At 51.1% G+C, this 27,984-nt stretch overlaps 1 protein-coding gene across 4 annotated transcripts in view; it reads left to right on the top strand.

Moving 5' to 3' along the window:
• Window positions 1-27,984, top strand: part of Atp9a (ATPase phospholipid transporting 9A (putative)) — a 105,180-nt gene that overhangs the window by 47,924 nt on the left and 29,272 nt on the right. For all 4 annotated transcript variants that reach the window (XM_075963164.1, XM_075963162.1, XM_075963163.1 and 1 more), the window contains exons 8-15: window positions 1,163-1,243; window positions 1,978-2,053; window positions 8,092-8,168; window positions 12,905-13,065; window positions 13,415-13,557; window positions 15,129-15,241; window positions 20,072-20,284; window positions 24,865-25,026. In XM_075963164.1, coding sequence (XP_075819279.1) covers window positions 1,163-1,243; window positions 1,978-2,053; window positions 8,092-8,168; window positions 12,905-13,065; window positions 13,415-13,557; window positions 15,129-15,241; window positions 20,072-20,284; window positions 24,865-25,026 — 1,026 coding nt within the window. The remainder of the gene's footprint in view (window positions 1-1,162; window positions 1,244-1,977; window positions 2,054-8,091; window positions 8,169-12,904; window positions 13,066-13,414; window positions 13,558-15,128; window positions 15,242-20,071; window positions 20,285-24,864; window positions 25,027-27,984) is intronic.

The following is a 27,984-nucleotide window of genomic DNA, read 5'->3' as shown; positions in this document are numbered from 1 at the left end:
ACTTGTGTGATGTGTATACACACCCACACAAACATACACTTCAGGTCCCTGTGGGTATGCACACATGTAGTGTAAACACACACGCACGCACGTGCACACTCTCCTGGTCCCTGTGGGCATGCACACTTGTGTTATACTCTCTTTAAATTTTACCATCTTAGCCCGTGTAAAGGAACATTAGACACATTCACAGCACTGAGGAAATGTGACCAGCCCCCATCTTCAGAACTCTTGATCTCCCTTCCCTCACCAGCCTTTAGCAGCCACTGCTTTCTGCCTCTCAGTACTCTTGGGGCCCTGTGGAATTGGAATCATATCTTTGTCGCGTGTGTGTGTGTGTGTGTGTGTGTGTGTGTGTGTGTGTGTGTGTGTGTGTGCGCGTGTGTGGTTCTGCTTGGCACAATGTCTCCAAGGTTCACCTGTTTGTAGCTAGGCTTGCTTCCTTTTCTGAAGCGGAGTAGCGTTCTACAGAGAGCATGTATAATGTTTTATTTATCCATTCCACCGTGATGGACATTTAGGTTGATTAGTCCTCTTAGCTTTCGTGAAGAATGCGCAGGGGTGAAGACGTATCTCTTTTGAGTGCCTGCTTTTGAGTCTTTTGGGTGTACATCCAGAAATGGCGTTCCGGAATCCTGTGGTAATTGTGGAATTCCTTGAGGAAGCACCAAGCTGTTCTCCCACAGCTGTGCTGTCTTCCGTACTTGATGACTGGGCTCCGTTCGCTTTCATCCTTGCCAGCACTGGGTATTTTCTGCCTGTCTTCTTTGGATTTCCGCTCTGAGGGACCCTAGCTCTCCTACTTCCCTTTTGCGCTCCTCCCAGGGCCTCACACAGGGGAGATACTTAGTATCTTCTTGTTAAATGAGAGCAACTGTTGCCATTGAGATGCGGTGCAGGTCAGGGGTGAGTCAGCCCGTGGCTGCTTTCCCGCCTGTTCTCTGCAGTGTAACTTGTGCTTGGTAGAAGTCAGCAGGTGTCTGTGTGCACACGGGAGCTGCGGGCTTTGTGTATGGCAATATCTACACTGACTTAAGGGAGATTTTTTTTTCCTTTTGTTGCCTGTAGTTTGGAGGGTCTATTGGGGAAATAAAGTACGTTTGCTTTTGAAATCTTGGTTCCAGACTCCTGTTTTTAACCTGGTGTTTTCCCTCTGGAACAGGACCTCCTGCAGATTCGGTCTTACGTGTATGCTGAAGAGCCCAACATTGACATTCACAACTTCCTGGGGACTTTCACCAGGGTGAGTGGACCTGAGTCCGATCTTAAGTGTGTGAGGCTTAAGTTGGTTCTCACAGCTGCACACTGCTGTCTGTCCGAGATTCCTTACCAAAGCCTCACCTGAAGGCTGGCAGGTGGAACGTTCTCCCAGCTCTGAGCTTGAGTTCTAAAGCAGCAGGTGTTGTCACTGACTTTCGCTCTGAGGCCAACACAATCCCAGGGTCCTCACTGGTCTTGAGGATCCTCTGTGCTAACAAGGCATGTCAGCACATCCTTATAACTCGGGACGTTGAGGCAGGCGGATTGCTGAGTTCATGGCCAGCCTGTCAAAACAGATGTACCAAACCACAAAATCCTGCCTTTTTTCTTTTTTTGAGGCAAGGCCTCTTTGGGTAGTATAGGGTGGCCCTGCACTCATGATCCTCCTGCCTCAGCCTCTCAAATGCTGAGATTTCATACCTACATATCCCCGTGCCAGGCAAAACTGACATTTAATTGTGTATGTATGTGTGTGTATGAGGTGTGTGTATGGGTATGTGTGAGTGTGTGTGTGGTGTATTTGTGTGATGCTAAGATGGAACCCAGGTCTTGTCTGTGTCAAGCAAGCCTCTAGCGCCCCCAACAGTCCCAACTCAAATCTGTCATTTTGTAAAAAGGATTTTAGCCTTGTCAGACTTTGTTATCTTTGGGGTCCTGGCCTCATCCCATAGAAAGTGATGGACGACTGTCAGTGTGTGTGTTTGTTGATCTTTTCAGGAAGACAGCGACCCTCCGATCAGCGAGAGTCTGAGCATCGAGAACACGCTGTGGGCCGGCACTGTCATCGCATCAGGTGAGGCCTGGCCAAGGAGCGTGGGAGAGTTTGAACCAGGAAGCCAGCCCTTGTGGAATTAGAATCATCACCTCTCAGCTGGGAAATGAACTTTAGGTCAAATGGAGCTTCGCACTTCCTCCAGCATCTCTGGGTGCCTAAACTAATATCTGATGTGTGGCCTGTGGGCCTTCTACAGTATCCACGCCGGGAACGGCCCATAATTGCCACTTCAGTCATAGTACCAAAAATTGGAGTGGTGTGGATGTTCTGGTTGGAAGCTATGTCTGTGGGGACTGTTCTCTTTGCCGAGACAGAGGCAGGAGAATACCAGGAAGGCTGGTTCTCTGTGTTGCAAACACTAGAGGGAGATGGAATGGTGGCTTCGATATTGATTGCTGAGGTGACTCGGAGCAGTGGGCCTGTGAGCCAAGGCTAGCCCACAGCAGCAGGGGTTAATACTGCATGATGCAGGGTGTTGGGTGCTTCTGTGTATCACCTGCTGTCAACCACATCTGAGCTCGGGAGGCGAGGGCTGCACAGTGGATCAACTCTGAGAGGTCAGGGCCACACAGTGTGTCAATGCTGAGAGGTCAGGGTGCACAGTGGGTCAACTCTGAGAGGTCAGAGTGCACAGTGGGTCAACTCTGAGAGGTCAGGGTGCACAGTGGGTCAATGCTGAGAGGTCAGGGTGCACAGTGTGTCAATGCTGAGAGGTCAGGGTGCACAGTGGGTCAACTCTGAGAGGTCAGGGTGCACAGTGGGTCAACTCTGAGAGGTCAGGGTGCACAGTGGGTCAACTCTGAGAGGTCAGGGTGCACAGTGGGTCAACTCTGAGAGGTCAGGGTGCACAGTGGGTCAACTCTGAGAGGTCAGGGTGCACAGTGTGTCAATGCTGAGAGGTCAGGGTGCACAGTGGGTCAACTCTGAGAGGTCAGGGTGCACAGTGGGTCAACTCTGAGAGGTTGGGTGCACAGTGGGTCAACTCTGAGAGGTCAGGGCCACACAGTGTGTCAACTCTGAGAGGTCAGGGTGCACAGTGGGTCAACTCTGAGAGGTCAGGGTGCACAGTGGGTCAACTCTGAGAGGTCAGGGTGCACAGTGTGTCAATGCTGAGAGGTCAGGGCCACACAGTGTGTCAATGCTGAGAGGTCAGGGTGCACAGTGGGTCAACTCTGAGAGGTCAGGGTGCACAGTGTGTCAATGCTGAGAGGTCAGGGTGCACAGTGGGTCAATGCTGAGAGGTCAGGGTGCACAGTGTGTCAATCCTGAGAGGTCAGGGTGCACAGTGTGTCAATGCTGAGAGGTTGGGTGCACAGTGGGTCAATGCTGAGAGGTCAGGGTGCACAGTGGGTCAATGCTGAGAGGTCAGGGTGCACAGTGGGTCAATGCTGAGAGGTCAGGGTGCACAGTGGGTCAATGCTGAGAGGTCAGGGTGCACAGTGGGTCAACTCTGAGAGGTCAGAGTGCACAGTGTGTCAATGCTGAGAGGTCAGGGTGCACAGTGGGTCAATGCTGAGAGGTCAGGGTGCACAGTGGGTCAATGCTGAGAGGTCAGGGTGCACAGTGTGTCAATGCTGAGAGGTCAGGGTGCACAGTGGGTCAATGCTGAGAGGTCAGGGTGCACAGTGGGTCAACTCTGAGAGGTCAGGGTGCACAGTGTGTCAATGCTGAGAGGTCAGGGTGCACAGTGGGTCAGAAGCACAGTCCAGAATAGAACTCAGGCTGTCAACCTGGGGTGGAAGGCAACAGTTGTGTGGGGGGCTACAATGTGGAGCAGTGGACACAGTGTCAAATTATGTTACGTTATAATCCCAGACAAAGGACTCAGTGATTCCTTCTCATCACCCCTCACCTATTTCTCTAGCTTGATGAATCTCTTGGCTTCTGTAGCACAGACAGGTGGGGATTCTGTGACTCTGGCAGTCAACACGCGTGTGTGTGGCAGGCTCAGAGCAGGACACAGAGATGAGCACCTCTGGGGACAGGTGTTTCCTTCTCTTACCACTCACTGTCTTTGTGGTGGTTTGTTTGCCCTGGAGTCTACAAGGCCCTCAGTTTTTCTGAAGCAAGAGGTTGATCCCGAGAGTGAGCGGCCTCCAGGGCCTCCTAGGCGTAGACCCATGCCTGGGGCCTGCAGTGGCCTGTGCTTCACAGAGCATGTGGCTGCTCATGCCCACCCTGCTTGCCCAGCCCCTGCAGCTTTGCCCCTTGTTTCTTGAATTCTCTGCTTTTAGGCTGTTGGTAGATATTTATGATCACGAGACTTTTTATGCTTTGAAGATTGAACTGAAAAATAAGATTCTCTTTTCTTTTTAATTTTTATTTATGTGAATGTGTGACCAGGTGCCTTTGAAGCCCAAAAGAGGGCCTCAGTCCCCTGGAACTGGGGTTACAGGCTGCTGGGAGCCGCTTGGCTCAACCACTGGCCATCTCTGCAGCCCCAAAGGTCTCCCTTCACCCTTAACATCATCAGCGCTCGGAGGCCATGGCCAGAGGGGCATCAGTTCCGGCTTAGCCTGGGCTACAGGGAGACCCTGTCTTTAAAAAAAGTAAAAACAAGGCTGGGCTTGAGGAGGTAGACCTCTAACACTGGAGGCAGAGGCAGGGGATCTCTGTGAGTTTTAGGCTAGCCTGGCCTATATTCTAGGTCTCTCTAGACCTTGTCTCAAAAACAAACAAAACCAAACCAAGCAATTGGTACCATTGGCTGCCTGGGGTTCGGTCATCTTTGTTTTTGCCTTGTCGGTATTGTGTCTTTTAGACATTTTTTTATGTCAGAGTCCTTATATTTTTCTTACTCATTTCTCGTTTCTGTTTTTATAAAACATTTACCAGATGAGGCAGAGAGGGTGTCTGACTCCCTGGCCTGGGAACACAGGTGCTTGTGAGCTGCCACGTTGGTGGGAATTGAGTTGGGGCCTCTGCCAGAGCAGCGAGCCCACGTTGGTGCTTGTGTGGAGGGCAGAGGGAAGCTTGGCGGAGTCGCTTCTCTCCTTTCACCCTGTGGGTCCTGGATTCAGCTCAGGTCGGCAGAGTTGACGGTATGGTGCCGTACCCCTCTGAGCCATCTCACCTACCTCACTGTCGGCCTTTGTTAAGCTTCTGTTCCACACCTCACTCTGTTGCTTGGAGACTGTCAGTCAAAGACTTTGATACAATAGACACTTTACAGAGCTCCGCTACCATTCTCTCGTTCTGGTTTTACAATATGAAATAAAGACATTCAGTGGATCATGGAACTGAATCTCAGAGTGGGCAAGCTTCTCGATTGGAGTCACACAGCCTCAGAGCGCCATCTCCCGGGAGGAGAGTAGGCAAACTGGAATCTTGTAACACGTGGTCTGTGTTCTTCCTGCATATGGGGCAGAGGAGCAGGCAGGCTTTGCTGCTCTGCCTTCAGCAGACTAGTGTGAGAACTGGACATTTCCTGTGCCTCTAGTCAGCTTTAGGTCTCCGTGTGTCACCCAGTAGACAGTTAGCTGGACATTTCCTGTGTCCCTAGTTAGCTTCAGGTCTCTGCATGTCACCCAATAGAGAGTTAACTGTATTCGGGTTGTAGTATGAACACAGAATTGAATGCAAAGCCGTTTCCGTGTGACACTCAACTCAGTCATTGTGCAGGGGCTCTTAATGTGTTCCTTGTAGAACCCACCTCCCGATGCTGGTCAGTGCCTGCCATTGGATGCAAGTTTAAAGAATAAGAAAGCTTGCCAGCTTGCACTGAAGGTCCCGCTGCCTTAGCCAGCATCCATCTTCAGAGGATGCAGTTGCCATGACAACCCAATATATGCTGCTAGTTTTGATGGAAATAGAAGGTGTTGGCGAGACTCTTGGTCTGAGCAGCTCCTGTGGTAGCCCGTGTGCTTCAGGGCCCTGGGTTCTAGCTGGTTGCTTCTCAGACTGGGTGGGAAACAGCTAGTTTGTGGGTTGTTCCCCGAGTCTGTGGTGTGGTCTTGTCCTGGCAAATGACCAGCACATAGTTACTCATGGACACTGTGCCATGTGACTGATAAAGGCCCGTCTGGTCTACAGTCTGGCTCCTGTGCTCTGACCCTAGATCCATGGTGGGACACTGCAGCAATGCCGAGCTGTTGTGAATATTCCTGGGAACTCCCTTTTAGAGGCTTAGCTTGTCTCTTTGGGTGAACTAAATGGGTTAAAAAATAACCCAGCAACCCGACAGGATAACTGTCATCTGGGAGCTCAGTGAAGTGAGGGGTGGACTTGAGGGACCAGCAGGATCGCTGACAGGGTGCAAGGAGAGCAAGGAGCAGGAAAAGAAAGTGAGGACCCAGAAAGGTTAGAAGTTGGATCGTGTGCAGGGCTCTTCCATGAGTGGGTTGTGCTGAACAGCTGAGGCACTAGAGCCATGGACTCAGTGCTGGGCACGTGGCTCAGTCGGTAGAGCCTGCCGAGTGTCCGTCTCCCTGGATAACAGCCACACCGAACACGGAGCTGGGGTGCCAAGCTAGTGGAAGCACTGGGTGGTTAGGGCTGTTTCGGTGACTCCCCGTGTGGCTGGGCTAGAGTGTGGGATGTGTCCTTTGGGTACCACTCATTTTTACCACCCACTCCCTGGAGTATGAGGGTCCCGGCAGGGCTGCATAGTAGGGGAGAGGAGGAGTGGTCACATAGCCACCTCAGCTTAGCCCAGGCTGGGGTCCCACTGTCTAACCACCTGCTCCAGCAGGCAGAGGGTGGGGTGCCCTCGTCCCAGAGCCGGCCATCTGCTGAGACCATGCACAGAGCCCTCCTGCTCTGCCATCTGCTGAGCCTCCCGAGTGAGCGGAGCCTCATTGTGTGTTCACTGCAGGCATGGCCAAGCACTTTAGACCAAGCCTTTGTCCCATTGCAGCCCTGCCGTGGCGGGCCCTCCTCACAGATGTCTTTAAACCCCTTTGCAGCGGTGGTCCTGAGGGGGAGGGGGAGGGAAGAGAGGGTAGGAACTTGCCTTTCCCAGCAGGGAACACGGTGCTCATTTTCAGATTTTTCTCAGCAAGGCCAGCCTCTCCTCGTCTTAGACTTTCACCTGGGTCCCCTCTGCTGACAAGGTGCACCCCGCCCACCTCTCCCACACCCTCCCTCTGCTGGGTTTCGTTGTGGCATCCTCCACACGTCTTAGTGGAGATGGTTCTTGGCTCCCCGCATTCAGCATTTTCACACATGAGAAAAGGGAGTTACATTTTGACAGTACTGTTAAATTCCCATCAAAATAGACAGTACCGCTTTACAAGCTAGCCACCGGCGTGTGCAGCAAGGTCGCTTTCCCTCTTTCCGGCCAGCACTAGACGATGTCAGCTTTGCAAATTGTTGTCAGTGTAGGGAAAACGCTTTTGACAGTTCGCTCGGCTGAGTGTTTTTCTACATACCTTGCTGTTTGCATTTCTTCTTTAAGCCATTTTCCCTTAGAGGGAGTGAGGGCTTCGCTCCATGTGCCCTGAGGATGGAGGAGGGGAGTTCTGAGGAGGAGTTCCCTTCAAAGGCCAAGTTAGGTAGACGTGCACGAAGCAGTCATGCAAGAGAATGGGCCAGGGACAGAAGGGAGGCAGTTGTAAGTTTCCATGCAGATGAGAACGTTCTGGTTATTTCTGGATGCTTATAAGGCTAGTGGCACAGGAGATAAGCTCCTACTCACAACTCACCTGCCACCAGGGGATGCTGCTTCCGCAGGCCAGCCCTGTCCAGAGCTGGAGGTAACCATAGAAACGTTGCATTTTACTGTTGGGTGAAGCACATGCTAGCCCTGCGTGGCTAGTGAAGGCTGCCGTGCATCTATGAACTAAGGGTCGTCTTCATGGAGCAGATGAAGTTTCAGCCATTGCCTGGGCTTGTGGCACCCCAGTGCTCAGTGCCATTTTGGTCCAGTGGCTCCTGGCACTCTTGTACCCTGTGAGCAGTGTGTGGAAAGGGTCCTCAAGCTGCTGGGATGGGCTTGTTTATAGACCTGCTGCCTTCCCTTCCTGCCCTCTCCCCTCCCTCCCTGCCTTCTTCCCTCCTTCTACTCCCTGCTCCCTTCTCTGCCTTCATGTTCATTTGGACTTGGTCTCTTGTTCCAGGCACTGTTGTAGGTGTTGTTCTGTACACGGGCAGAGAGCTGCGGAGTGTCATGAACACCTCCGACCCCAGGAGTAAGGTAGGGGCACTTTAGCTCATATGGGTCCGCGTTGACGGTGGGCAGGTGGTGAGGGACTGGGTTTTAAAGCTGCCTTGCACTAACTGATTGTCAGATGGGGGGGGGGGGGAGGAGAGAGAGAGAGAGTGTGTGTGTCTCTGAGTGTGCATGTGTAGCCACAGCAGGTGTATGTCCCGTGTCCCATCAACATGTGTAGCCACAGCAGGTGTATGTCCCGTGTCCTATCAACACGTGTAGCCACAGCAGGTGTATGTCCCGTGTCCCATCAACATGTGTAGCCACAGCAGGTGTATGTCCCGTGTCCCATCAACATGTGTAGCCACAGCAGGTGTATGTCCTGTGTCCCATCAACATGTGTAGCCACAGCAGGTGTATGTCCTGTGTCCCATCAACATGTGTAGCCACAGCAGGTGTATGTCCCATCAACATGTGTAGCCACAGCAGGTGTATGTCCCGTGTCCCATCAACATGTGTAGCCACAGCAGGTGTATGTCCCATCAACATGTGTAGCCACAGCAGGTGTATGTCCCGTGTCCTATCAACACGTGTAGCCACAGCAGGTGTATGTCCCGTGTCCCATCAACATGTGTAGCCACAGCAGGTGTATGTCCCGTGTCCCATCAACATGTGTAGCCACAGCAGGTGTATGTCCCATCAACATGTGTAGCCACGGCAGGTGTATGTCCCGTGTCCCATCAACATGTGTAGCCACAGCAGGTGTATGTCCCGTGTCCCATCAACATGTGTAGCCACAGCAGGTGTATGTCCCGTGTCCCATCAACATGTGTAGCCACAGCAGGTGTATGTCCCGTGTCCTATCAACATGTGTAGCCACAGCAGGTGTATGTCCCGTGTCCCATTAACATGTGTAGCCACAGCAGGTGTATGTCCCGTGTCCCATCAACATGTGTAGCCACAGCAGGTGTATGTCCCGTGTCCTATCAACATGTGTAGCCACAGCAGGTGTATGTCCTGTGTCCCATTAACATGTGTAGCCACAGCAGGTGTATGTCCCGTGTCCTATCAACATGTGTAGCCACAGCAGGTGTATGTCCCGTGTCCTATCAACATGTGTAGCCACAGCAGGTGTATGTCCCGTGTCCTATCAACATGTGTAGCCACAGCAGGTGTATGTCCTGTGTCCCATCAACATGTGTAGCCACAGCAGGTGTATGTCCTGTGTCCCATCAACATGTGTAGCCACGGCAGGTGTATGTCCCGTGTCCCATCAACATGTGTAGCCACAGCAGGTGTATGTCCCGTGTCCTATCAACATGTGTAGCCACGGCAGGTGTATGTCCCATCAACATGTGTAGCCACAGCAGGTGTATGTCCCGTGTCCTATCAACATGTGTAGCCACGGCAGGTGTATGTCCCATCAACATGTGTAGCCACAGCAGGTGTATGTCCCGTGTCCTATCAACATGTGTAGCCACAGCAGGTGTATGTCCTGTGTCCCATCAACATGTGTAGCCACAGCAGGTGTATGTCCCATCAACATGTGTAGCCACAGCAGGTGTATGTCCCGTGTCCCATCAACATGTGTAGCCACAGCAGGTGTATGTCCTGTGTCCCATCAACATGTGTAGCCACGACAGGTGTATGTCCTGTGTCCCATCAACATGTGTAGCCACAGCAGGTGTATGTCCCGTGTCCTATCAACATGTGTAGCCACGGCAGGTGTATGTCCTGTGTCCTATCAACATGTGTAGCCACAGCAGGTGTATGTCCCGTGTCCTATCAACATGTGTAGCCACAGCAGGTGTATGTCCCGTGTCCTATCAACATGTGTAGCCACAGCAGGTGTATGTCCCGTGTCCCATCAACATGTGTAGCCACAGCAGGTGTATGTCCCGTGTCCTATCAACATGTGTAGCCACGGCAGGTGTATGTCCCGTGTCCCATCAACATGTGTAGCCACGGCAGGTGTATGTCCCGTGTCCCATCAACATGTGTAGCCACAGCAGGTGTATGTCCTGTGTCCCATCAACATGTGTAGCCACAGCAGGTGTATGTCCCGTGTCCTATCAACATGTGTAACCACGGCAGGTGTATGTCCTGTGTCCCATCAACATGTGTAGCCACAGCAGGTGTATGTCCCGTGTCCCATCAACATGTGTAGCCACAGCAGGTGTATGTCCCGTGTCCTATCAACATGTGTAGCCACGGCAGGTGTATGTCCCGTGTCCCATCAACATGTGTAGCCACAGCAGGTGTATGTCCTGTGTCCTATCAACATGTGTAGCCACAGCAGGTGTATGTCCCGTGTCCCATCAACATGTGTAGCCACAGCAGGTGTATGTCCTGTGTCCCATCAACATGTGTAGCCACAGCAGGTGTATGTCCTGTGTCCCATCAACATGTGTAGCCACAGCAGGTGTATGTCCTGTGTCCCATCAACATGTGTAGCCACGGCAGGTGTATGTCCTGTGTCCCATCAACATGTGTAGCCACAGCAGGTGTATGTCCTGTGTCCCATCAACATGTGTAGCCACAGCAGGTGTATGTCCCGTGTCCCATCAACATGTGTAGCCACGGCAGGTGTATGTCCCGTGTCCCATCAACATGTGTAGCCACAGCAGGTGTATGTCCTGTGTCCCATCAACATGTGTAGCCACAGCAGGTGTATGTCCCGTGTCCCATCAACATGTGTAGCCACAGCAGGTGTATGTCCCGTGTCCCATCAACATGTGTAGCCACAGCAGGTGTATGTCCCATCAACATGTGTAGCCACGGCAGGTGTATGTCCCGTGTCCCATCAACATGTGTAGCCACAGCAGGTGTATGTCCCATCAACATGTGTAGCCACAGCAGGTGTATGTCCCGTGTCCCATCAACATGTGTAGCCACAGCAGGTGTATGTCCTGTGTCCCATCAACATGTGTAGCCACAGCAGGTGTATGTCCCGTGTCCCATCAACATGTGTAGCCACAGCAGGTGTATGTCCCGTGTCCCATCAACATGTGTAGCCACAGCAGGTGTATGTCCCATCAACATGTGTAGCCACGGCAGGTGTATGTCCCGTGTCCCATCAACATGTGTAGCCACAGCAGGTGTATGTCCCATCAACATGTGTAGCCACAGCAGGTGTATGTCCCGTGTCCCATCAACATGTGTAGCCACAGCAGGTGTATGTCCCATCAACATGTGTAGCCACGGCAGGTGTATGTCCCGTGTCCTATCAACACGTGTAGCCACAGCAGGTGTATGTCCTGTGTCCCATCAACATGTGTAGCCACAGCAGGTGTATGTCCTGTGTCCCATCAACATGTGTAGCCACAGCAGGTGTATGTCCCGTGTCCCATCAACATGTGTAGCCACAGCAGGTGTATGTCCCGTGTCCTATCAACATGTGTAGCCACAGCAGGTGTATGTCCTGTGTCCCATCAACATGTGTAGCCACGGCAGGTGTATGTCCCGTGTCCCATCAACATGTGTAGCCACAGCAGGTGTATGTCCCATCAACATGTGTAGCCACGGCAGGTGTATGTCCCGTGTCCCATCAACATGTGTAGCCACGGCAGGTGTATGTCCCGTGTCCCATCAACATGTGTAGCCACAGCAGGTGTATGTCCCATCAACATGTGTAGCCACGGCAGGTGTATGTCCCGTGTCCCATCAACATGTGTAGCCACGGCAGGTGTATGTCCCGTGTCCCATCAACATGTGTAGCCACAGCAGGTGTATGTCCCGTGTCCCATCAACATGTGTAGCCACAGCAGGTGTATGTCCCATCAACATGTGTAGCCACAGCAGGTGTATGTCCCGTGTCCCATCAACATGTGTAGCCACAGCAGGTGTATGTCCCATGTCCCATTAACATGTTGTCTCTTTCTCTTCTTGCACATCATGGCCGTCCCAGCCCCCTTCCCTCTCCATCCTTTTATTTAGAATGTCACAGGATGTATGTGGTGCTACATACCCACACCCAGCATTCCCAAGGTGGAGACAGGCAGATTAGGAGTTTAGGGCTATCCTTGTCTGCAGAGGGAGTTCAAGGTCAGCCTGTGTTACAAGAGGCAAGATTCTGTTTATAAAAAACAAAAGAGAACAGAATATCGTGAAAAGGTATGCCATATCGGTACACAGGTGGAGGCCGCTTCCCAGACCTGAGTCAGGTTCACGCCAGCACTGACCTTACCCTTATACCTGTTGCTAACATGAAGTTTGAGCCTTTTTGTATGACATTATGGATTTGGTGTCCTTATTGCATTTTGGGACACATGAAGACACAGAAGTTTGGTTTTGTGTGGGCGCTGTGCGTGCTGGAGCAGGGCTCTGCAGCTGAGTTGTGCCCCAGTCCCCAAGTACTCAGCCGTTAGAACGGTGGCGGTGGTGTTGTCTACGCTGCTCAGGAAAGTCAGCCCCCAGCTGGGTAGGGCTGGGCTTTTGGGGTATGGTGGGGGACCAGCAGTGTACGACTGAAGCAGGGCTTGGTGTAGCACCGCAGGGGCTGTGCAGAGGTCAGCCCAGCCCAGCCCAGCGGCCACTTGCTTTGTGTTTCTGAGTCTGAATCTTGAGTTAGAAGAGACATTGATGATGAGGTGTCTCAGAGGGCCCTGAGGGCTGTAGGAGCTCAGCCATAGCTCTTGTTCTTGGGCCACTGCTGTAAGAGCAGCTCCTTCTGTATCTCACGCCTCACTGGGCAGGGGCCGGGGTGCATGTGTTGAGACCCTCTTTCCACCTGGGCTGTGGGCTGCACTTGAATCCTCTGCACCCTGTGCTTTGTCCCCCAGATTGGCCTGTTTGACCTGGAGGTGAACTGCCTCACCAAGATCCTGTTTGGTGCGCTGGTGGTGGTGTCGCTGGTCATGGTGGCCTTGCAGCACTTCGCTGGCCGCTGGTACCTGCAGATCATCCGCTTTCTGCTCCTGTTTTCCAACATCATTCCCATCAGGTGAGCTGGGGACGGGTGTCAGCGTGCTCAGAGTGTCTTTCTCTGCACTCACTCCACGGTGCTGGTCCTAATGGGATTATAGCTCTGTGCTAGACCCCTTTTCCTGGCAAGGGCAAGTCCCTAAGCACCTCTAGCCCTCAGCTGTCTCACTTGTCCAGGGACCAGTAATTAAAAAGGAAAAACTTCCCTTCCTCTACTCTTAAGTTACTTGAATCCGTGCAGAATGGCTGTGTGGCCTCTGATGTCTCCTGCTTCTGGGTGGGGTTCTGACTTCATGTGCACAGCCCACGTGTGCAGTCTGTGTGGTTTATAGATGCCTTGGTGACTTTTTGCTCTCCTTCCTGCCTAGCTTGCGTGTGAACTTGGACATGGGCAAGATCGTGTACAGCTGGGTGATTCGTAGGGATTCAAAAATCCCCGGGACCGTGGTTCGCTCCAGCACAATTCCTGAACAGCTGGGCAGGATTTCTTACTTGCTCACAGACAAGACAGGTGAGTGCCTCTGAGGGGCAGAGAGAGGCTGGGTGGGGTTCCAGCAGCTCCCGGTCCTCTCTCTGGAGGTGGGAGAGGTGGCAGCAACTGCTTTCTTCCTTGCTATTGGATGAAGAGGGAGTGTCTGGTGAGGATGCTGATGTCATAGACACCTGCAGGGTATTGCTGTCATGGGAAGTGTGCTTCTCAGTTTATTCCCACACCAGCCATGTGAGACAGGAAGGATTTTATAGACAGGACCAGGAACAGAGAGACAAAGTGTCTGTCAGAGGCACAGAGCTGGCCTCAGCAGGGTTGACCGAGGCAGTCTGGCCGTGATCACCTCTGATTTCTGCTTTAACCCCTGCCAGGCTCTAAGCTGACCTCTGGTGGATCATATCAAGGATTGGGAGTAGGTGGGGGTGGGAGGCCTGGCTGCACACCTTTCTCTCTGTTTGGTGGCGGCAGAGTGTGGGAAGCCCGCACAAGGACGGTGGTGGTTGGTGCACTTGGTGCTTTCGTTGCTGTGACACTAAACATGAAAACAGGCTTAAAGGAGGAAGGGTTTATTTGGGCTCCTGGCCTCAGGTGTCTCAGCCCAAGGCAGCAGCCTCCAGTGCTTTAGGTTCTTGGTGAGGCAGGGTGGTGCGAGAGCGAGAGAAAGGATCCAGGGACAAGATGAACTTCTGTTTTGGTTTCATTCTGTTTCTGTGACTCTGACAGGAACGACTTAGGGGAGAAAGGATCTATTCTGCTTACAGTTCCAGGTCACAGTCCATCAGGCAGGGAAGTCAAGACAGGAACTCCGAAGCAGCTAGTCATAGCATAGCCACAGTCTAGAGCGGAGAGGGAACGCATGCGTACGTGCTTACTGCTCAGCTGGCTTCCTTCTCTGTGACACTGTTCAGGACTGCTAGCCTCGGGGATGGCGCTGCCCACATTGGGCTGTCCCTCCTGTATTATTTAATAATCCATACAGTCCCTACAGACATACCCATGGGCCATCTTGTCCAGATAATTCCTCATCAACATTCTTCCCGGTTATCATAGAGTGTGTCCAGCTCACAGACAAAGGGTACCAGGAGGCTTCTCCTTGCTCTGTCACTTGCTCAGTGGTAACTCAGCAGTGGCTAATCCATTGATGAAGTTAGTGCCCTCATGAGCTGTCACCTCTCCACCGTGCCTCCAGCTTGAGCCTTTGGGGACATTTTATTTCTGATCCATAGCACTCACCAAGTCAGCAGAAGCCAGGATTCAAGGACAGAAATGGGACAGTCCAGCTGTGTCAGCCCCAAGCCCCTGGGACGGTCCCTGTGGGGCTCTGGCGCAGGAGTCGTGTGTCTTTGCTCATCTGTCTGCGTGTGTTCCTGCTCAGTTCAGGATGACGGCCCAGTGTGTGTGCCATGTGCCCCCCTTAACTCAGGGGACATTCAAGCTCCCTCATTGACAGCCCCAGGGAATAGGCACGGTCTTGGGGTGCTCTTTCAGAAGAGTGGGTCCTTCTCCTGTCTCCTCTACTGGGGAAGCATTGAGGCCAGCAGGTGGCGCTGACTCGGGGAGCAGAAGGAATGCTTGCATCTCTTGTGTTTCAGGAACCCTGACCCAGAACGAGATGGTGTTCAAGCGGCTGCACCTGGGCACGGTGGCCTACGGCCTCGACTCCATGGACGAAGTGCAGAGCCACATCTTCAGTATTTACACCCAGGTAAAGCCTCGCTTTTAACTCACCGGTCAGTGCTGGCCACAAATTCACTGCATAGCCATGGATGACCTTGAATTCCTGATCCCCTAGGGGCCTGTACTTCCCAAATGTCGGGATTAGAGGCCTGTACCCACATCTGGTTTGGGTTATGCTGGGGAATCGGCCTCAGGACTTTGTGTATTTTAGGCAAGCTCTTGACCAACTGAGCTGCAGCCTCAGATATCATGAACACTAAAAAATTGTGTGTGTTCTCTGGCCTTTCACTCACTAATTTCGTTTATTCATTTGAGACAAGGTCTCACTGTATAGCTCTGGCTGTTCTGGAACAAACTATGTAGACCAGTCTGGCCTCAAACTCAGAGATTCTCCTGCCTCTACCTCTCGAATGCTGGGATTAAAGGTGCACCCCAGTGCCCAGCCACTCTGTGTTTTTAAATACCTACTGAGGTACACTTTCTACCGTGCTGAAGATACAGTCGAGTGACTCTCAGTAAACTAACAGGTCCCCAGAACTGGCTGGCTATGCAGTCTCTTGTTCCTCTAGCAGGAGGGACTTGCCCTGCTTTGTTTTATTTGTTGAGAAAGGGTCTCACTGTATCCCTGGATGCCTGGAACTCATTGTGTAGACCAGGCAAGACTCAAACTTGCTTTGATCCTCCTGCCTCTACTTCCTTATGCTGTTCTTTTATTTATGCATGTATTTATTTATTTATTTATTTTAATGTGGGTTCTGGGGACCAGGTCACCCCCTGAACCATCTCCTTGGCCTCCTTGATCTTCAGGGGTGGTTTGCAGCTCCAAACCATATAATCTGGGTCAGGCTGGAAGCCCTGATTGTTGCCCCACTTCTGTGTTAGTGGGTGAACCCAGCGGCCCCACAGGACAGCAGCCACCGTGAGCACTGCTAATGAGGCGAGGCTTGTCCTTGCTCTTGTCTCCTTGTTCTCGAGAGCCCTGGTGTGTAATCTGTAGGCCCCAAGGCAGCGCTCACAAGATGACACACAGGGCACAGGGAGAGAAAGAAGGCCAGTCTGTGTCTGCATGACATTCCACCTCCCAAATTCACACAACATTGACCTCTCCCCTAAGATTCGTGAGCTTGACCCCGGACCTCCGGGGAATATATCAGACGGGCGTTTGTCAGGTGCGGTCCTTGACACGTCCCGCAGAAGGAGCCGGAATCCCGTCTCTGTTTATCTTCCGTGTGTGCAAGCGCAGACGGAGGTTTACGAGCGCCCAGGTGATGGTGTAAAGAGTATGATTGTAACTAAACTGGCCTCGTAAACAGTGGTTTCAAACATTCTGGAAGGGAAACTCTAGATTATTAATACAAGGCCAAACAAACGGTAAGAAAATGACCAGTTCATCACGAGGTAAAAGTCCTACCAGGACAGGGGCTAGGAGGATGTCCCCCTGGCTTGAGGATTAATCATTTAACCCTTTGAAGTTTTTTTCACATTTATATTCTTGTGTGAGGGCATATACATGGAAGTCAAAGCTAACATGCAGGAGTCAATTTAGTTCTCATGTCTGCCTTGTGAGTTTCAGGGATCAAATTCAGGTCGTCAGGCTTGGCAACCCCACCTTTTCCCACTGAGCTATCTTGCCAGCCCATCCAACCTTTTAAAGTAGATATACTTTAAATACACACATGCATGCAGGCACGCATGCACACATGAAGGCATGCATACACATACAAACACTGGTGGTTTTGCCTTTCTCCCTCCATAGGACGACCAGGACCAAGGAGTTTTCTCCAGGGTAATAAAAACCTCACCTATCTCTGTGGGTGCTATGTCTGGTTTTATTTCTTTTCTTGGTATTTTTTAAGTAAGAAGTGTGCATGTGTTAAAGGGTCTGTATGATTGAGGTTGATAAAGATGAACATGATGCCAGGTGAGTGAGACTCTTCCATATGGGATTGTGTGGCTGTCACAGGCCTGGTACAATGGTCAGTATCAGAGGTGTGTGTGTGTGCGCGCACACACACACACACACACACTTGGTCTTAGGTATGTGGAGGCTGATGATGATTCAGGCATTTTTCACCAAACCATCCCAGGGATCCAAGAGAGAACCACTTCCCACAACCATTCTTTGACCGCCACACACTACACTGGTATGATATGAAAATAAAAATAATAAAAGTCTGACATAGTATAGCCTGGGCTTCAACTTTTAGCTGAGAATATCCTTGAACTTCTGATGCTCTTGCCTCCACCTCCTGAGTGCTGGGATGACAGGTGTGTGCACAGTATCTTTGTGGGACTGGGATTGATCCCAGGACTTCACGTGCACTGGGCGGCTGCTCTCCCAGCTGGTCCCCACTCACTTGCAGGAGTCACTGATTGAACAACTGAGATAGTCTCAGTATCCACGGTCACTTCCTCTCCACCCTGAGAGGAAATCCATCTCATCAGCAAAGTGGGGAAGACACCGATGTAGGAAATAGAGGTGACACTAGAAGCCGGCCACTGATGACCCTGACCTGCCATCACCCCACCTTCTGACTGCCTGAGAAGTGGCTTCCCTGGTTGGAGAGTCCCTTTGTGGGACTCCCACTGGCCTGGCTCCCTTGGCCTGGCTGGGAATGTGTTTCTCCCAGAGCACAAGCCCCCGCAGCTGTGGGTTGGCCCCATCCCAAACAGCAGCAAGCAGCAGCAGCAGCAGCAGCGCTGGCCCCTGTGTGCACAGAGCCTGATTTGCTCTCGGTCTTACTTTACTGACTGAGCCAGCCTGGAACCCTGATTTCTGGAAAGTTCCCCCTCCAGAAGTTGTCCCTGGAGGTGCTCTGCTTAGTTGCTCTCCCCAGCCTGTGGCTACTCCACTCTGCAGACCCAGCCGCTGCCTTGTGAGAGGCTTCGCCGTTGACCCCGATCTTAAATAATGATTCAGTCCAGGTGCAGAGCCGTGTGGGCAAAATGAAAACATGTCCTGGCGGCGCCGTCACGTACATTTAATAGAACGTAAATTACAGGCCCCTAGAAAGTGTCATCTCTCCAGCAGAGGGGGCTTCTTTTAAGCCTTCAGTCCCCTGTATAATTTTAAAGTTAAAATCTTCATAATTAAAAGCATTTGACTAATGAGCCGTCGAAGTCGGAGTTCTGATCCCTCACTCTAATTATTGTTACCATGTTGTGCCCTTTGACCTGGAAGTGCAACTTGTGTACTCTTGACACCAGAGGTTAACAGAGCAGGAAACCAGAGCCCTGTGTGTCCCTGCAGTGACTAGAATAATTTAGTAATTGTTTAATTAGCCAAGGAGCCTAATGCCACTACTAAAAATAGTATTAAAAATTTAATGAATGACATTTTCTTGTTTCTCAGGCCATCTGTTCTGTTTGGGCCAACCACGTGTCATAGGTGTTAGGCATCATGCGTGGCAAAGTCTCACATGGCTTTTCTCCACACACTTTCAGTGGGATCTAGGAACCCATAAACACTTCTGGCTTCCTACGCAACTGTGGCGGGCAACTCTTTGTTCAGAACAGTGACTCTGACCCCCTCTTCAGCCCAGTGATTTTGTATTTATTTGTTTTACACGTACCTATTTGTGTGTGTGTGTGTGTGTGTGTGTGTGTGTGTGTGCGCGCGCGCGCGCGCGCGTGCGCGCGCCGGGGCACACATGTGGAGGTCAGAGGACAACTTTGAGGGATCCCTGTGGGTTCTAGGGATCAAGCCTGGTTTGCCAGACTTAATGTCAAGTGCCTTGACCCGCAGAGCCGTCTCTCCAGGCCTTAATATTTATTTTTCTTAGAAATGGAGGAAAGGGCTGGAGAGATGGCTCAGAGGTTAGGAACACTGACTGCTCTTCCAGAGGTCCTGAGTTCAATTCCCACACCCACATGGCTCACAACCATTTGTAATAAGATCTGATGCCCTCTTCTGGCCTGCCTGAAGACAGGTCACTCATACACATAAATATTTCTAAAAAAAGAAATGGAGGAAAAACACGTGGAGAACTCCCCCTACCCCTACCTCGGAAATTGTTTGCTTATTTACCCACTGATAGTGGGTCTCACGTAGCCCAGGCTAACCTCTTTGAATTTCTGGTCCTCCCACCTCTTCTTCAGTGGTGGGTGACAGGTGTGTGATGCCGTATTTTATGGCTGTCAGGACCTTGCTGGGCGATTGCTCTGCGAACCGTGCCGTTCCTCCAAGCAGAAGTGGTGCTCGGTTTTCCCGTTTGTTCAGCAGCATCTCCTGCCAGGCACTGCTGACTGCTAGGCACACAACGAGGAGTAGTGCACACTGTCAGCCTGTGTTCTTGGAGGCCAGGGGCGGGAGATCACGTGAACAAGCCAGGTTTGGGTAATGAAGACGATGTAGCGGAGGGGCGAGCCTGAGTTGCCGTGAGGGAGTGAATGGGGCTGAGAGGATTAGGGGTGTCTGGTCTCTCTGAGTTCACCTCCAAGTGGAAGGCTGTGTGGTGAGACCGAGTGAGCCGTTCTTACAGAAACCTAGAAGGACTGGGATCCCAGGCAGTCTGAGTGGGCAGGGGAGGAAGATGATGTGGGAGCTTGTGGAGCTTGGCAGTGGCCAGCCCGATGGGCCTTGCACTGAGGAAGAGGACTTGGATTTTACTGACTGCTGAGCGGGGAACCCATGGGATGTGTGTGTTGACGTTGGGTGTCTCCCGCAATCACTTTCCACCTTACTTGTTTGCTCTCTGGTGTTTTATTTGGTAACTGAACCCAGGCCCTCGAGCATGGATAAGGCAGGAGTCCTGTGTGCCGAACTGTAGGAAGAAAACACTAACCACCATTACCGTGGACATAATGTCCAGACCCCTGGTCTTTCTGCTCAGCTTCTCTATATTTTCCTTTCCTCTAGCAATCCCAGGAGCCACCAGCTCAGAAGGGCCCCACGGTCACTACCAAGGTGCGAAGGACCATGAGCAGCCGTGTGCATGAGGCTGTGAAGGCCATTGCACTGTGCCACAACGTGACGCCTGTGTACGAGTCCAACGGCGTGACAGACCAGGCCGAGGCTGAGAAGCAGTTTGAGGACTCGTGCCGTGTGTACCAGGCATCCAGCCCAGATGAGGTAACCTCGGGGAGGGCCCAGCCATCCCGCCATTCCTGCAGGTCAGCAAGGGTCAGGCACAGTTGTGTGGCCCTGACTACTCATGGTCTAGGCCTTGCCTTTTTGATTCCCTCTGTCCTGCCTACAAAACTTGGCATCTGATTATAGAAACAGTTTTTGTTTTATTTTTGTTTTTTGGGGACAGTGTCTCACGTAGACCGACTAGGACTTCAAAGAACCAGGGCTCTGTGGCTCATGGTGGCTGTGATATGGGGCCATGTAGTCTTTTCTAGCTCACAGGTACAGGGATACCAGGATATCTCCATTCCAGACCTGTCTCTTTTCCTTTTTTGAGAAAAATTTGTCCCCTGGGGGAGACTTTCTTGTTAATGGTGTGGTGCTGTGGGGTAGCTCAAACCAAAAGCCTTGGTCAACCATGGCCACTGATATTCAAGCCAGGTGTCTTACGAGTGAAATGTGGCCACTCCCAACTTGTGAGCCGGGGATCCTGTGTAAGTGGAGTGGGAAGACAGGGAGGCGGGGCTGGGCTCTGCTCAGCTGTTGTAAGCGTACAGGATTTCTTCTTCAGCCCATCAGGTTTAGCCCATGACGTCTTGTTTTCTTTGAGGAATGGAATTGGGCCCCTTCAGGGCTTGGGCTGTGAGACAGGATGGTATTTTTTCTTGGAAGTTAGTGACTGGGGACCAGGAGCACGTGCAGACGTGTGATGGCATCGGAGTTTGAGATACTGATGCTCGGCACAGTGTCGCACACTGGCTGTGGCTGGCCAGCTCTGGAGAAGCATCCTCTCTCTGCTGAGCCTCATTGTGTCTGTTTTGGGGCTGTTGAGGGGTGTGTGTGTGTTTGTTCTGTGGTTTGATCTTTCACAGATGCTGTGGTTTGGAGGCTTCCCCACATAGAGAAGATGCTGTATTTCATTGTCTGTTCTTCTAAATGAGATTTGCTCTGTCTTGTTTAAGTTTCTGATTTGTGATTAAAAACAAAAAAGGGATGTTTTTTCTTGTCTCTGGAGTCTTCAACAGTCCAGAAGGATCTAATACTTAAAAATTTTGTTTATTGCATTTACTTATGATGTGGGATACCCATATGTATGCTGTGAATATGTTTTATTACCATTGGTTAATAAAGAAGTTTCTTTGGCATATGGCAGGACAGAATATAATTAGGCACGAAATTCAAACAGAGAGAGAGAGAAAGGAGGTGGGGACAGAGAGATACCAGCAGCCACTAGAGAGAGGAGTAAGATGCCAGAACATTACCAGTGAGCCCCAGGGCACATGGCAATACATAGGTTATTAGAAATGGGTTAATTTATATGTAGAGCTAGCCAGTAAGAAACCCAAGCCATTAGCCAAACCATTATAATTAATATTAAGCCTCCAAATGGTTATTTCATAAGTGGTTGCATGGACCAGCAGACGGGAGAGAAACCAGTCCAGCAGGACCGGGCGAGACAGAGCAGAGCAGAGCTTCCAGCTACATACTTACATGTGTGTGTTCATATATGCCATGGTGCGTATGTGCAGATCAGAGGACAGCCTCCAAGAGTTAATTTCTCCTTTATCTGCCAGCTATCTTCCCAGCCTTCCCTTTTCTTAATTAAAAAACTTTTTATTATTTGTGTATCTGGATGGGATGAGCCGTGCTGCACGTGAGAGTCCAGAAGATAACCTTTGGGAGCCGCTTTCTCTCCTGCAGTGTTGTAGGATCGGACTAAGATCACCAGGTTTACACAGCGAGGCTTTGCCCGCTGAGCCTTCTCACTGCCCTACCCATTCTTAAAGAACTTCATTAGCTCTTCAGTGCAGTTCATGTCTTTAGTATAATTAGGTAAGAAGAGAAAAATAATCTGTAACTCACAAAGGCTGTAGCCAGTGATAATACTCTGCACATCTGACTTCTACACAAAATACCAGTGTGTTCATGTAAACATGCCACATGACAGGAAGAAGCAGGCTTGCTATACAAGCAATATCTTTGAGAAAGCCCTACTATTTTGATTCCCTGGGGGATTCCATTTGAGCTCGGCTGGGTCCCTTGGAAATTCACTATCAACCAAGCCTATATAAGCCCAAGGTTAGCTTGCTGGAGCACTGGGAAGCACTGACAGTAGGCTGCTGTCCCTGGGCGACTGGAGTGATTGCCTCTTCTTCTTGTCAAAGAAGCAGGATTTCTGAAATTTTTGCCAGTGCATGGTCAGCCCTGGACATCTGCATTCAGCTATAGATTTACAGCCTCAGGGTATGGGCCCTCCTGCCCTCTACTGTAAATCCAGAACTAGGAAAATAATCTGCCCCATCTATGCTCAGCTTCCAGCTCAGTGGCTTTTTCTCTTTTCGGTGTATGTGGCAGCCCTGGGGGTGTGGGGAGGGGCATGGTAATGGCAAAACTTTCTTTTTTGAGAAAGGGTCTCACCAGTGTAGCCCTGGTTGACCTTGAACTCACTCTGTAGTTGTGAGCATTAGCCAATAAGAGGCTAGAGCTAATGGGCCAAGCAGTGTTTAAAAGAATACAATTTGTGTGTTGTTATTTCGGGTAAAGCTAGCCGTGTGGGAGCAGCTCCTACTACACGTGTGCCCCCTAGATATCCTACTGCACACCCGAGTCCTCTCAACAGGACTCCAGGGGGTCTTACGAGCTCTGTGAGAAAGAGCTCAGAGCAAGGACGATTGACTCAGGTTGAAGTCCCAGAAGGTGGAAAGTTCCAGAATGAGTAGTCATTGAGCCTAGGAGGCCCTTGCGTTATGATGGCTAAGGACCTCATCTGAAAGGAGGTTACATATGCAGTGGAAGACAGCATCATAGAAGGTTACACACATCTGTGCTTCATCCCCCTGGTGACATTGGTCACGTTAGCTTGGGCTTCTTCCGTGCACCTCTTGGGGCCACTTCTCTCCTGGGGTTCTGGGTTCTTTCTCCATTGAAGTAAAGAGCGGGCTTCAGGGGAGTTGGTGTAGCTCATGGAAGCCCCGAGCTACAGGCTTTCCCTTCTCAGGAGAAGGTTTTACAAAGTGAAACAAGAGCTGCTGAAAAACGAGGGAGCCTGGTGGTGGTGGCACAGCCTTTATCCCAGCACTCGGAACGCAGGGGCAGGAGGATCTGTGAGTTCCAGGACAGCTAGGGCTACAGAGAAACACAGTCTCAAAAACAGAGAGAGAGGGGAGAGGAGAGAGAAAGGGGAGGGGGAGAGAATCAAGGTGGGCATGGCAGCCTCATATACTCCAGCCTAGGAAGGCAGGGACAGGGAGCTGGCTAGAGATACCCTCATCAGCAAACTCTGGGTTTGATTGAGATACCCTACGTGGGACAGTACCCAGTGTAAGGAAGGATGTAAGTCTCCTCTTCTTTCCGGCTTGTGAATCACGTGACGGGAGATGCACTCACGTAGTTAAGTGTGAGTGCACTCAAGTGTTCCATAGTCCAGAGGCAGCAAGCGAAGGCCTGCAGTGCCCTATAATTGAGCTCTCTCCGGAGAGTGGTTCTCAGCCTTCCTAACGCTGCCACCCTCATGTGCTGACCCCAACATAAATTTATTTTCACTGCTACTTCCTAGCTGTAATTTTACTATTGTTATGAATTGTAATATAAATATCTGTTTTCTGATGGTCCTTGGGGGGTCATGACCCACAGGTTAAGAACTGCTGCTCTAGAGGGTTTTTGTTTGTTTGTTTGTTTGTTGAGACAGGGTCTTGTGTAGCCCAAGCTGGCTTGGTATGCTGTGTAACTGAGGAGAACCTTGAATTTCTGATCTTTCTGTCTTCCCAAGTGTTGGGAAGAAAGGTTTGTGTCAGCATGGTCTGTTTTATCCAATTTACGAGATGGAGCCTGGGACTTTGTGTGTTATTTAAGCACTGTGAACTGAGCCACAACCCATGAATCCATGAATAAGTCTTCTTACTCATGCACACCCAACAGTATTGCGCACGCGCGCACGCGCACACACACACACACACACACACACACACACACACATACACACACACACTGTAGGGTCATTTTGTATGGCTCTTTACTGATTTGTCAGTTTGAAATTTCAACAGAAAACTGTTAGGAAAAACAATTAAATGTCAGTGTCTTAGTCTGTAAGGAAATACCACAGTCTGGGCACCTTATGAACAACAGAAATATGGTTCTCAGGGCTCTGGAGGCTGGGGTCGTAGAGCGCAGCTGGGAAGGCAGCGCTGCTGACAGCTGATGGTGATCGCGCTGCACCAGCCAGGAACATTGACTCCCAGCTACAAATGCCCCACAGGTTGCTGCAAGCCCTTCCCGCCCCTCTAATGAGGGGGGCAGTTTACAGAATCACCCACTAAAGACTAGACTGTATCTAATGGAGAGCAGTGTGCCCAGCTAAGGGAGAGCCAGGGGTGAAGACCTCCTTGTGCCCTACCCTTTCTTTCCGTATGGGTAGCAGGCTTGGTGCAAAGTCTTCCAGAGGGAACTGTGGTTGCAGGGTCTCTGCCACACACCTGTGGTGTGAGGCTGCTTTAGGGCCTGCCAGACAGCCCCTCTGCCTCCGCCTCCCCTTTCTCAGTGTTCACGTGCAGGGTGTCTGATGTCCCACACTCCACTTCCTCCAGGTGGCCCTGGTCCAGTGGACAGAAAGTGTGGGATTGACCCTGGTGGGCCGAGACCAGTCCTCCATGCAGCTGAGGACCCCTGGCGACCAGATCTTGAATCTCACCATCCTGCAGGTTTTCCCCTTCACCTACGAGAGCAAGCGGATGGGCATCATCGTGAGGGTGAGTGGAGTCCTCCCCTGTCCCTCTGTCTTCCCCTGCCCCCCGGCGTCCTCCCCCTGCCTCTCAGTGTCCTCCTCTGCCCCTCAGCATCCTCTCCTTACACCTTGCTGGGGCCTCATTACTGTCCCTCAGACTAGTGAGGGACTGTGATTCCGAGTAGGACGGAAATGGGCTCCACCAGTGGACACACCTGGGTCCTCCAGCCTGGTGAGCTTGGCTTTCAGGCAGTGACTATGTCAGGGAGCTCTCCGCAGATCATTTCCCATTCTCAGTCTCTTAAAAAATTACATTTTTGTTTATTTAGTATAGGTGAGCAGGAGCCAGGGAGTAACATACTACAGTGTGTGTGTGTGTGTGAGAGAGAGAGAGAGAGAGAGAGAGAGGAGAGAGAATGTCAGAGGACAACTTGAAGAATCGGTTCTCTCCTACCATGCATATCCCAGGACTCAAAATCACCCCATCAGACTTAGCAGCAAACACCTTAACCTGCTGAGCCATATTGTTGGTTCTCTCACTTTTCATATTTCTGTCTGTCTGTCTGTCTGTCTGTCTGTCTCTCTCTGTGTGTGTTGTATGGGAGTTGAACCCAGAGTCTCGCACATACCTAAGCAAGTCACGTGCCCAGTTCGTATTCTTTAGAAAAATTATTATTTATATGTATGTGTGCATGTCTGTGTGGGTGTATGCCCATGTGTGCAGGTGCCCATGGAGGCTAGAAGAAGGTGTCAGATCCGCTGGGGCTGGAGCTATAGGTGGTTATAAGCTGCCTGGCATGGGTGCTGGGATCTGGGAAGAGCAGAAAGTGTTTGTAACTGCCAAGCCATTTCTCCAGCCTGCCACCTGTACTTCATAGATCAAGCTCACATAGCAGTCAGGTGTGATGGCTCCCACCTGCTGCCTCAGAGCTGGGAGTAAACAGGGAGGTCCCTGTCAGTTCCGGGCTAGCCTGTGCTACAGAGTGAGCCCAGTCTCCAAAGAACAAAAGCACCATAAAAACATTCACAAAACATAAAATAACCATTAAAAAAGGAACCATTTAAAAGTTGCTGTGAGTCTGGACACTTGGCTCCCACTGATGGTCGAATTTTAGATGCTTCTGGGACCTTCAGGAGGTGGAGCCTCACTGGGTGATGTGGGTCCCTGGGGACAGACTTGAGAGCCCTAGCCCAGCCTGCTTGCTCTTAGCCGCTCAGGTTCCTGAGTGCGGAGGCCATGTGACCATGTGACCAGTTGCCACTCTTTCCTGTCACCATGCCTTCCCCCACCATGGTGAATCTTATCCCCTAAGCTGGGCCAGAATATGCTTCCCCTCCCGTCTCCCCTCCCTCCCTGAAGCTGCTTCTTTTCAGGGGTCTGGTTGTAGCAAAGAGGAAAGTGATGACCTGGGCTGGTGCCAGCCTCGTTTGTTCTCTTCCACGAATGAATAGACTCTGTCACAGCCAGAGACAACTCTTCAGGGTTGGTGATGGCTCAGTGGGTGAACCACTTGCCACTGAGCCCAAGGACCTGAGTCTGATCATAGGACTCTGAGCTCCACACCCGTGCTGTGGCATGTGCGCTCACACACACACACACACACACACACACACACACACACACACACACACACACGATAAATGAACATACGATAGAAAGGAACAGGCTGGAGAGATGCTCAGTGGCTAAGAGCTCTGGCTGCTCTTCCAGAGAACCCAGGTTCGTTCAGCTCTCAGCACCTGCATGGACACAGTCCTTTGTAACTCCAGTTCCATGGGATCTAGTGCCCTCTTCTGGCTTGTGAGGACATTGCATGGATGTGGTGCACAGACATCCATGCAGGCGTAGCACCCACATACATAAAATAAAAATAAACAAATCTTCAAAAAAAGAATTAAACCCATGCAGTTATTGAGCCACCTTACCTCCCCAGCTCCTCGTTCCCATCGTCTGCTTCCTGCCCCTGCAGATTCACCTGTTTACACTTCCTGTAAGTGGAATGTAGAATGCGATCTTTGAGTTTCTTCTTCCTGCTAACAGGTTTCAAGGAGCATGTATGTTATTGTATATACCAGTCTTTCCATTCCTTTTTGTGGCTGCGTGGTGCTCCATTGTGTGTCTGTGGGGGATGAATAGCCTTTCTATAGAATGCCTGTGACCAGCAAGGAACATTTACATTAGATAATTGGATTATCCCCAGATCCTAACATGAAATTCTTACACAGTGGCACTGTTTTTACTATGATTTTATTTTGACTATAACCTGAGTCAGATGTGGAACTTTTCTTTTTCTTTCTTTCTTTTTGTTTGTTTTGTTTTGTTTGAAAACAGAATTTCTCTGTAGTCCAGGCTGTCCTAAAACTCATTATGTAGACCAGGCTGGCCTCAGGCCCAGAGAACCTCCTGCCTCTGACTCCCGAGTGCTGGGATCAAAGGCCTGTGCCGCCACTGCCTGGCAGGTGTAGAATTTTCTGCTCATGGTGTTTTGTTGATGTCCAAAGAATTCTGAAGCTTGGGGGCTAGGGATTGGCTCAGTAGGTAAAATGCTTGTTGGGCAAGCACAGAGACCTGAGTTTGAACTCCAGAACCCAGGTGAAAAGGCTGGGTGGTGTGGTGTGTGCTTGCAATCCCTATGCTAGGGAGGCAGAGGCAGGTGCATCACTGGGGCGTGAAGCCAGCCCACAGTCAGCGTTGAGGGGCTGTCAGCATCCTGCAGGAGTGGTGATGGTGGTGGTTAGTGGAGGAAGGGATGATTGGCAGTGAAGTGCGGTCATGAGCAGGGAGGGTGGTCTGTACGATGAGGTAGCCATGATGAGAGCGCCAGCAGTGATGGGCGTGGATGACAGCTAGGCGGGGCCGGTGCTGTGGCTCTTCTCAGTGGCTGGCATGAGCTGACGAGAACCTGTTCAGCAGAAGCTCACAGGTTAGCTGTGTCATTTGCTTTTGATAGAAGGAAACTGAGGCACAGAAAGGCTGAAGGTA

The sequence above is a fragment of the Microtus pennsylvanicus genome, chromosome 2 (genome assembly GCF_037038515.1).
Source record: "Microtus pennsylvanicus isolate mMicPen1 chromosome 2, mMicPen1.hap1, whole genome shotgun sequence".
Taxonomy (NCBI): Eukaryota; Metazoa; Chordata; class Mammalia; order Rodentia; family Cricetidae; genus Microtus; species Microtus pennsylvanicus.
Note: the sequence above shows the minus strand (reverse complement) of the source record. Positions and strands in the feature narration are given on the sequence as shown.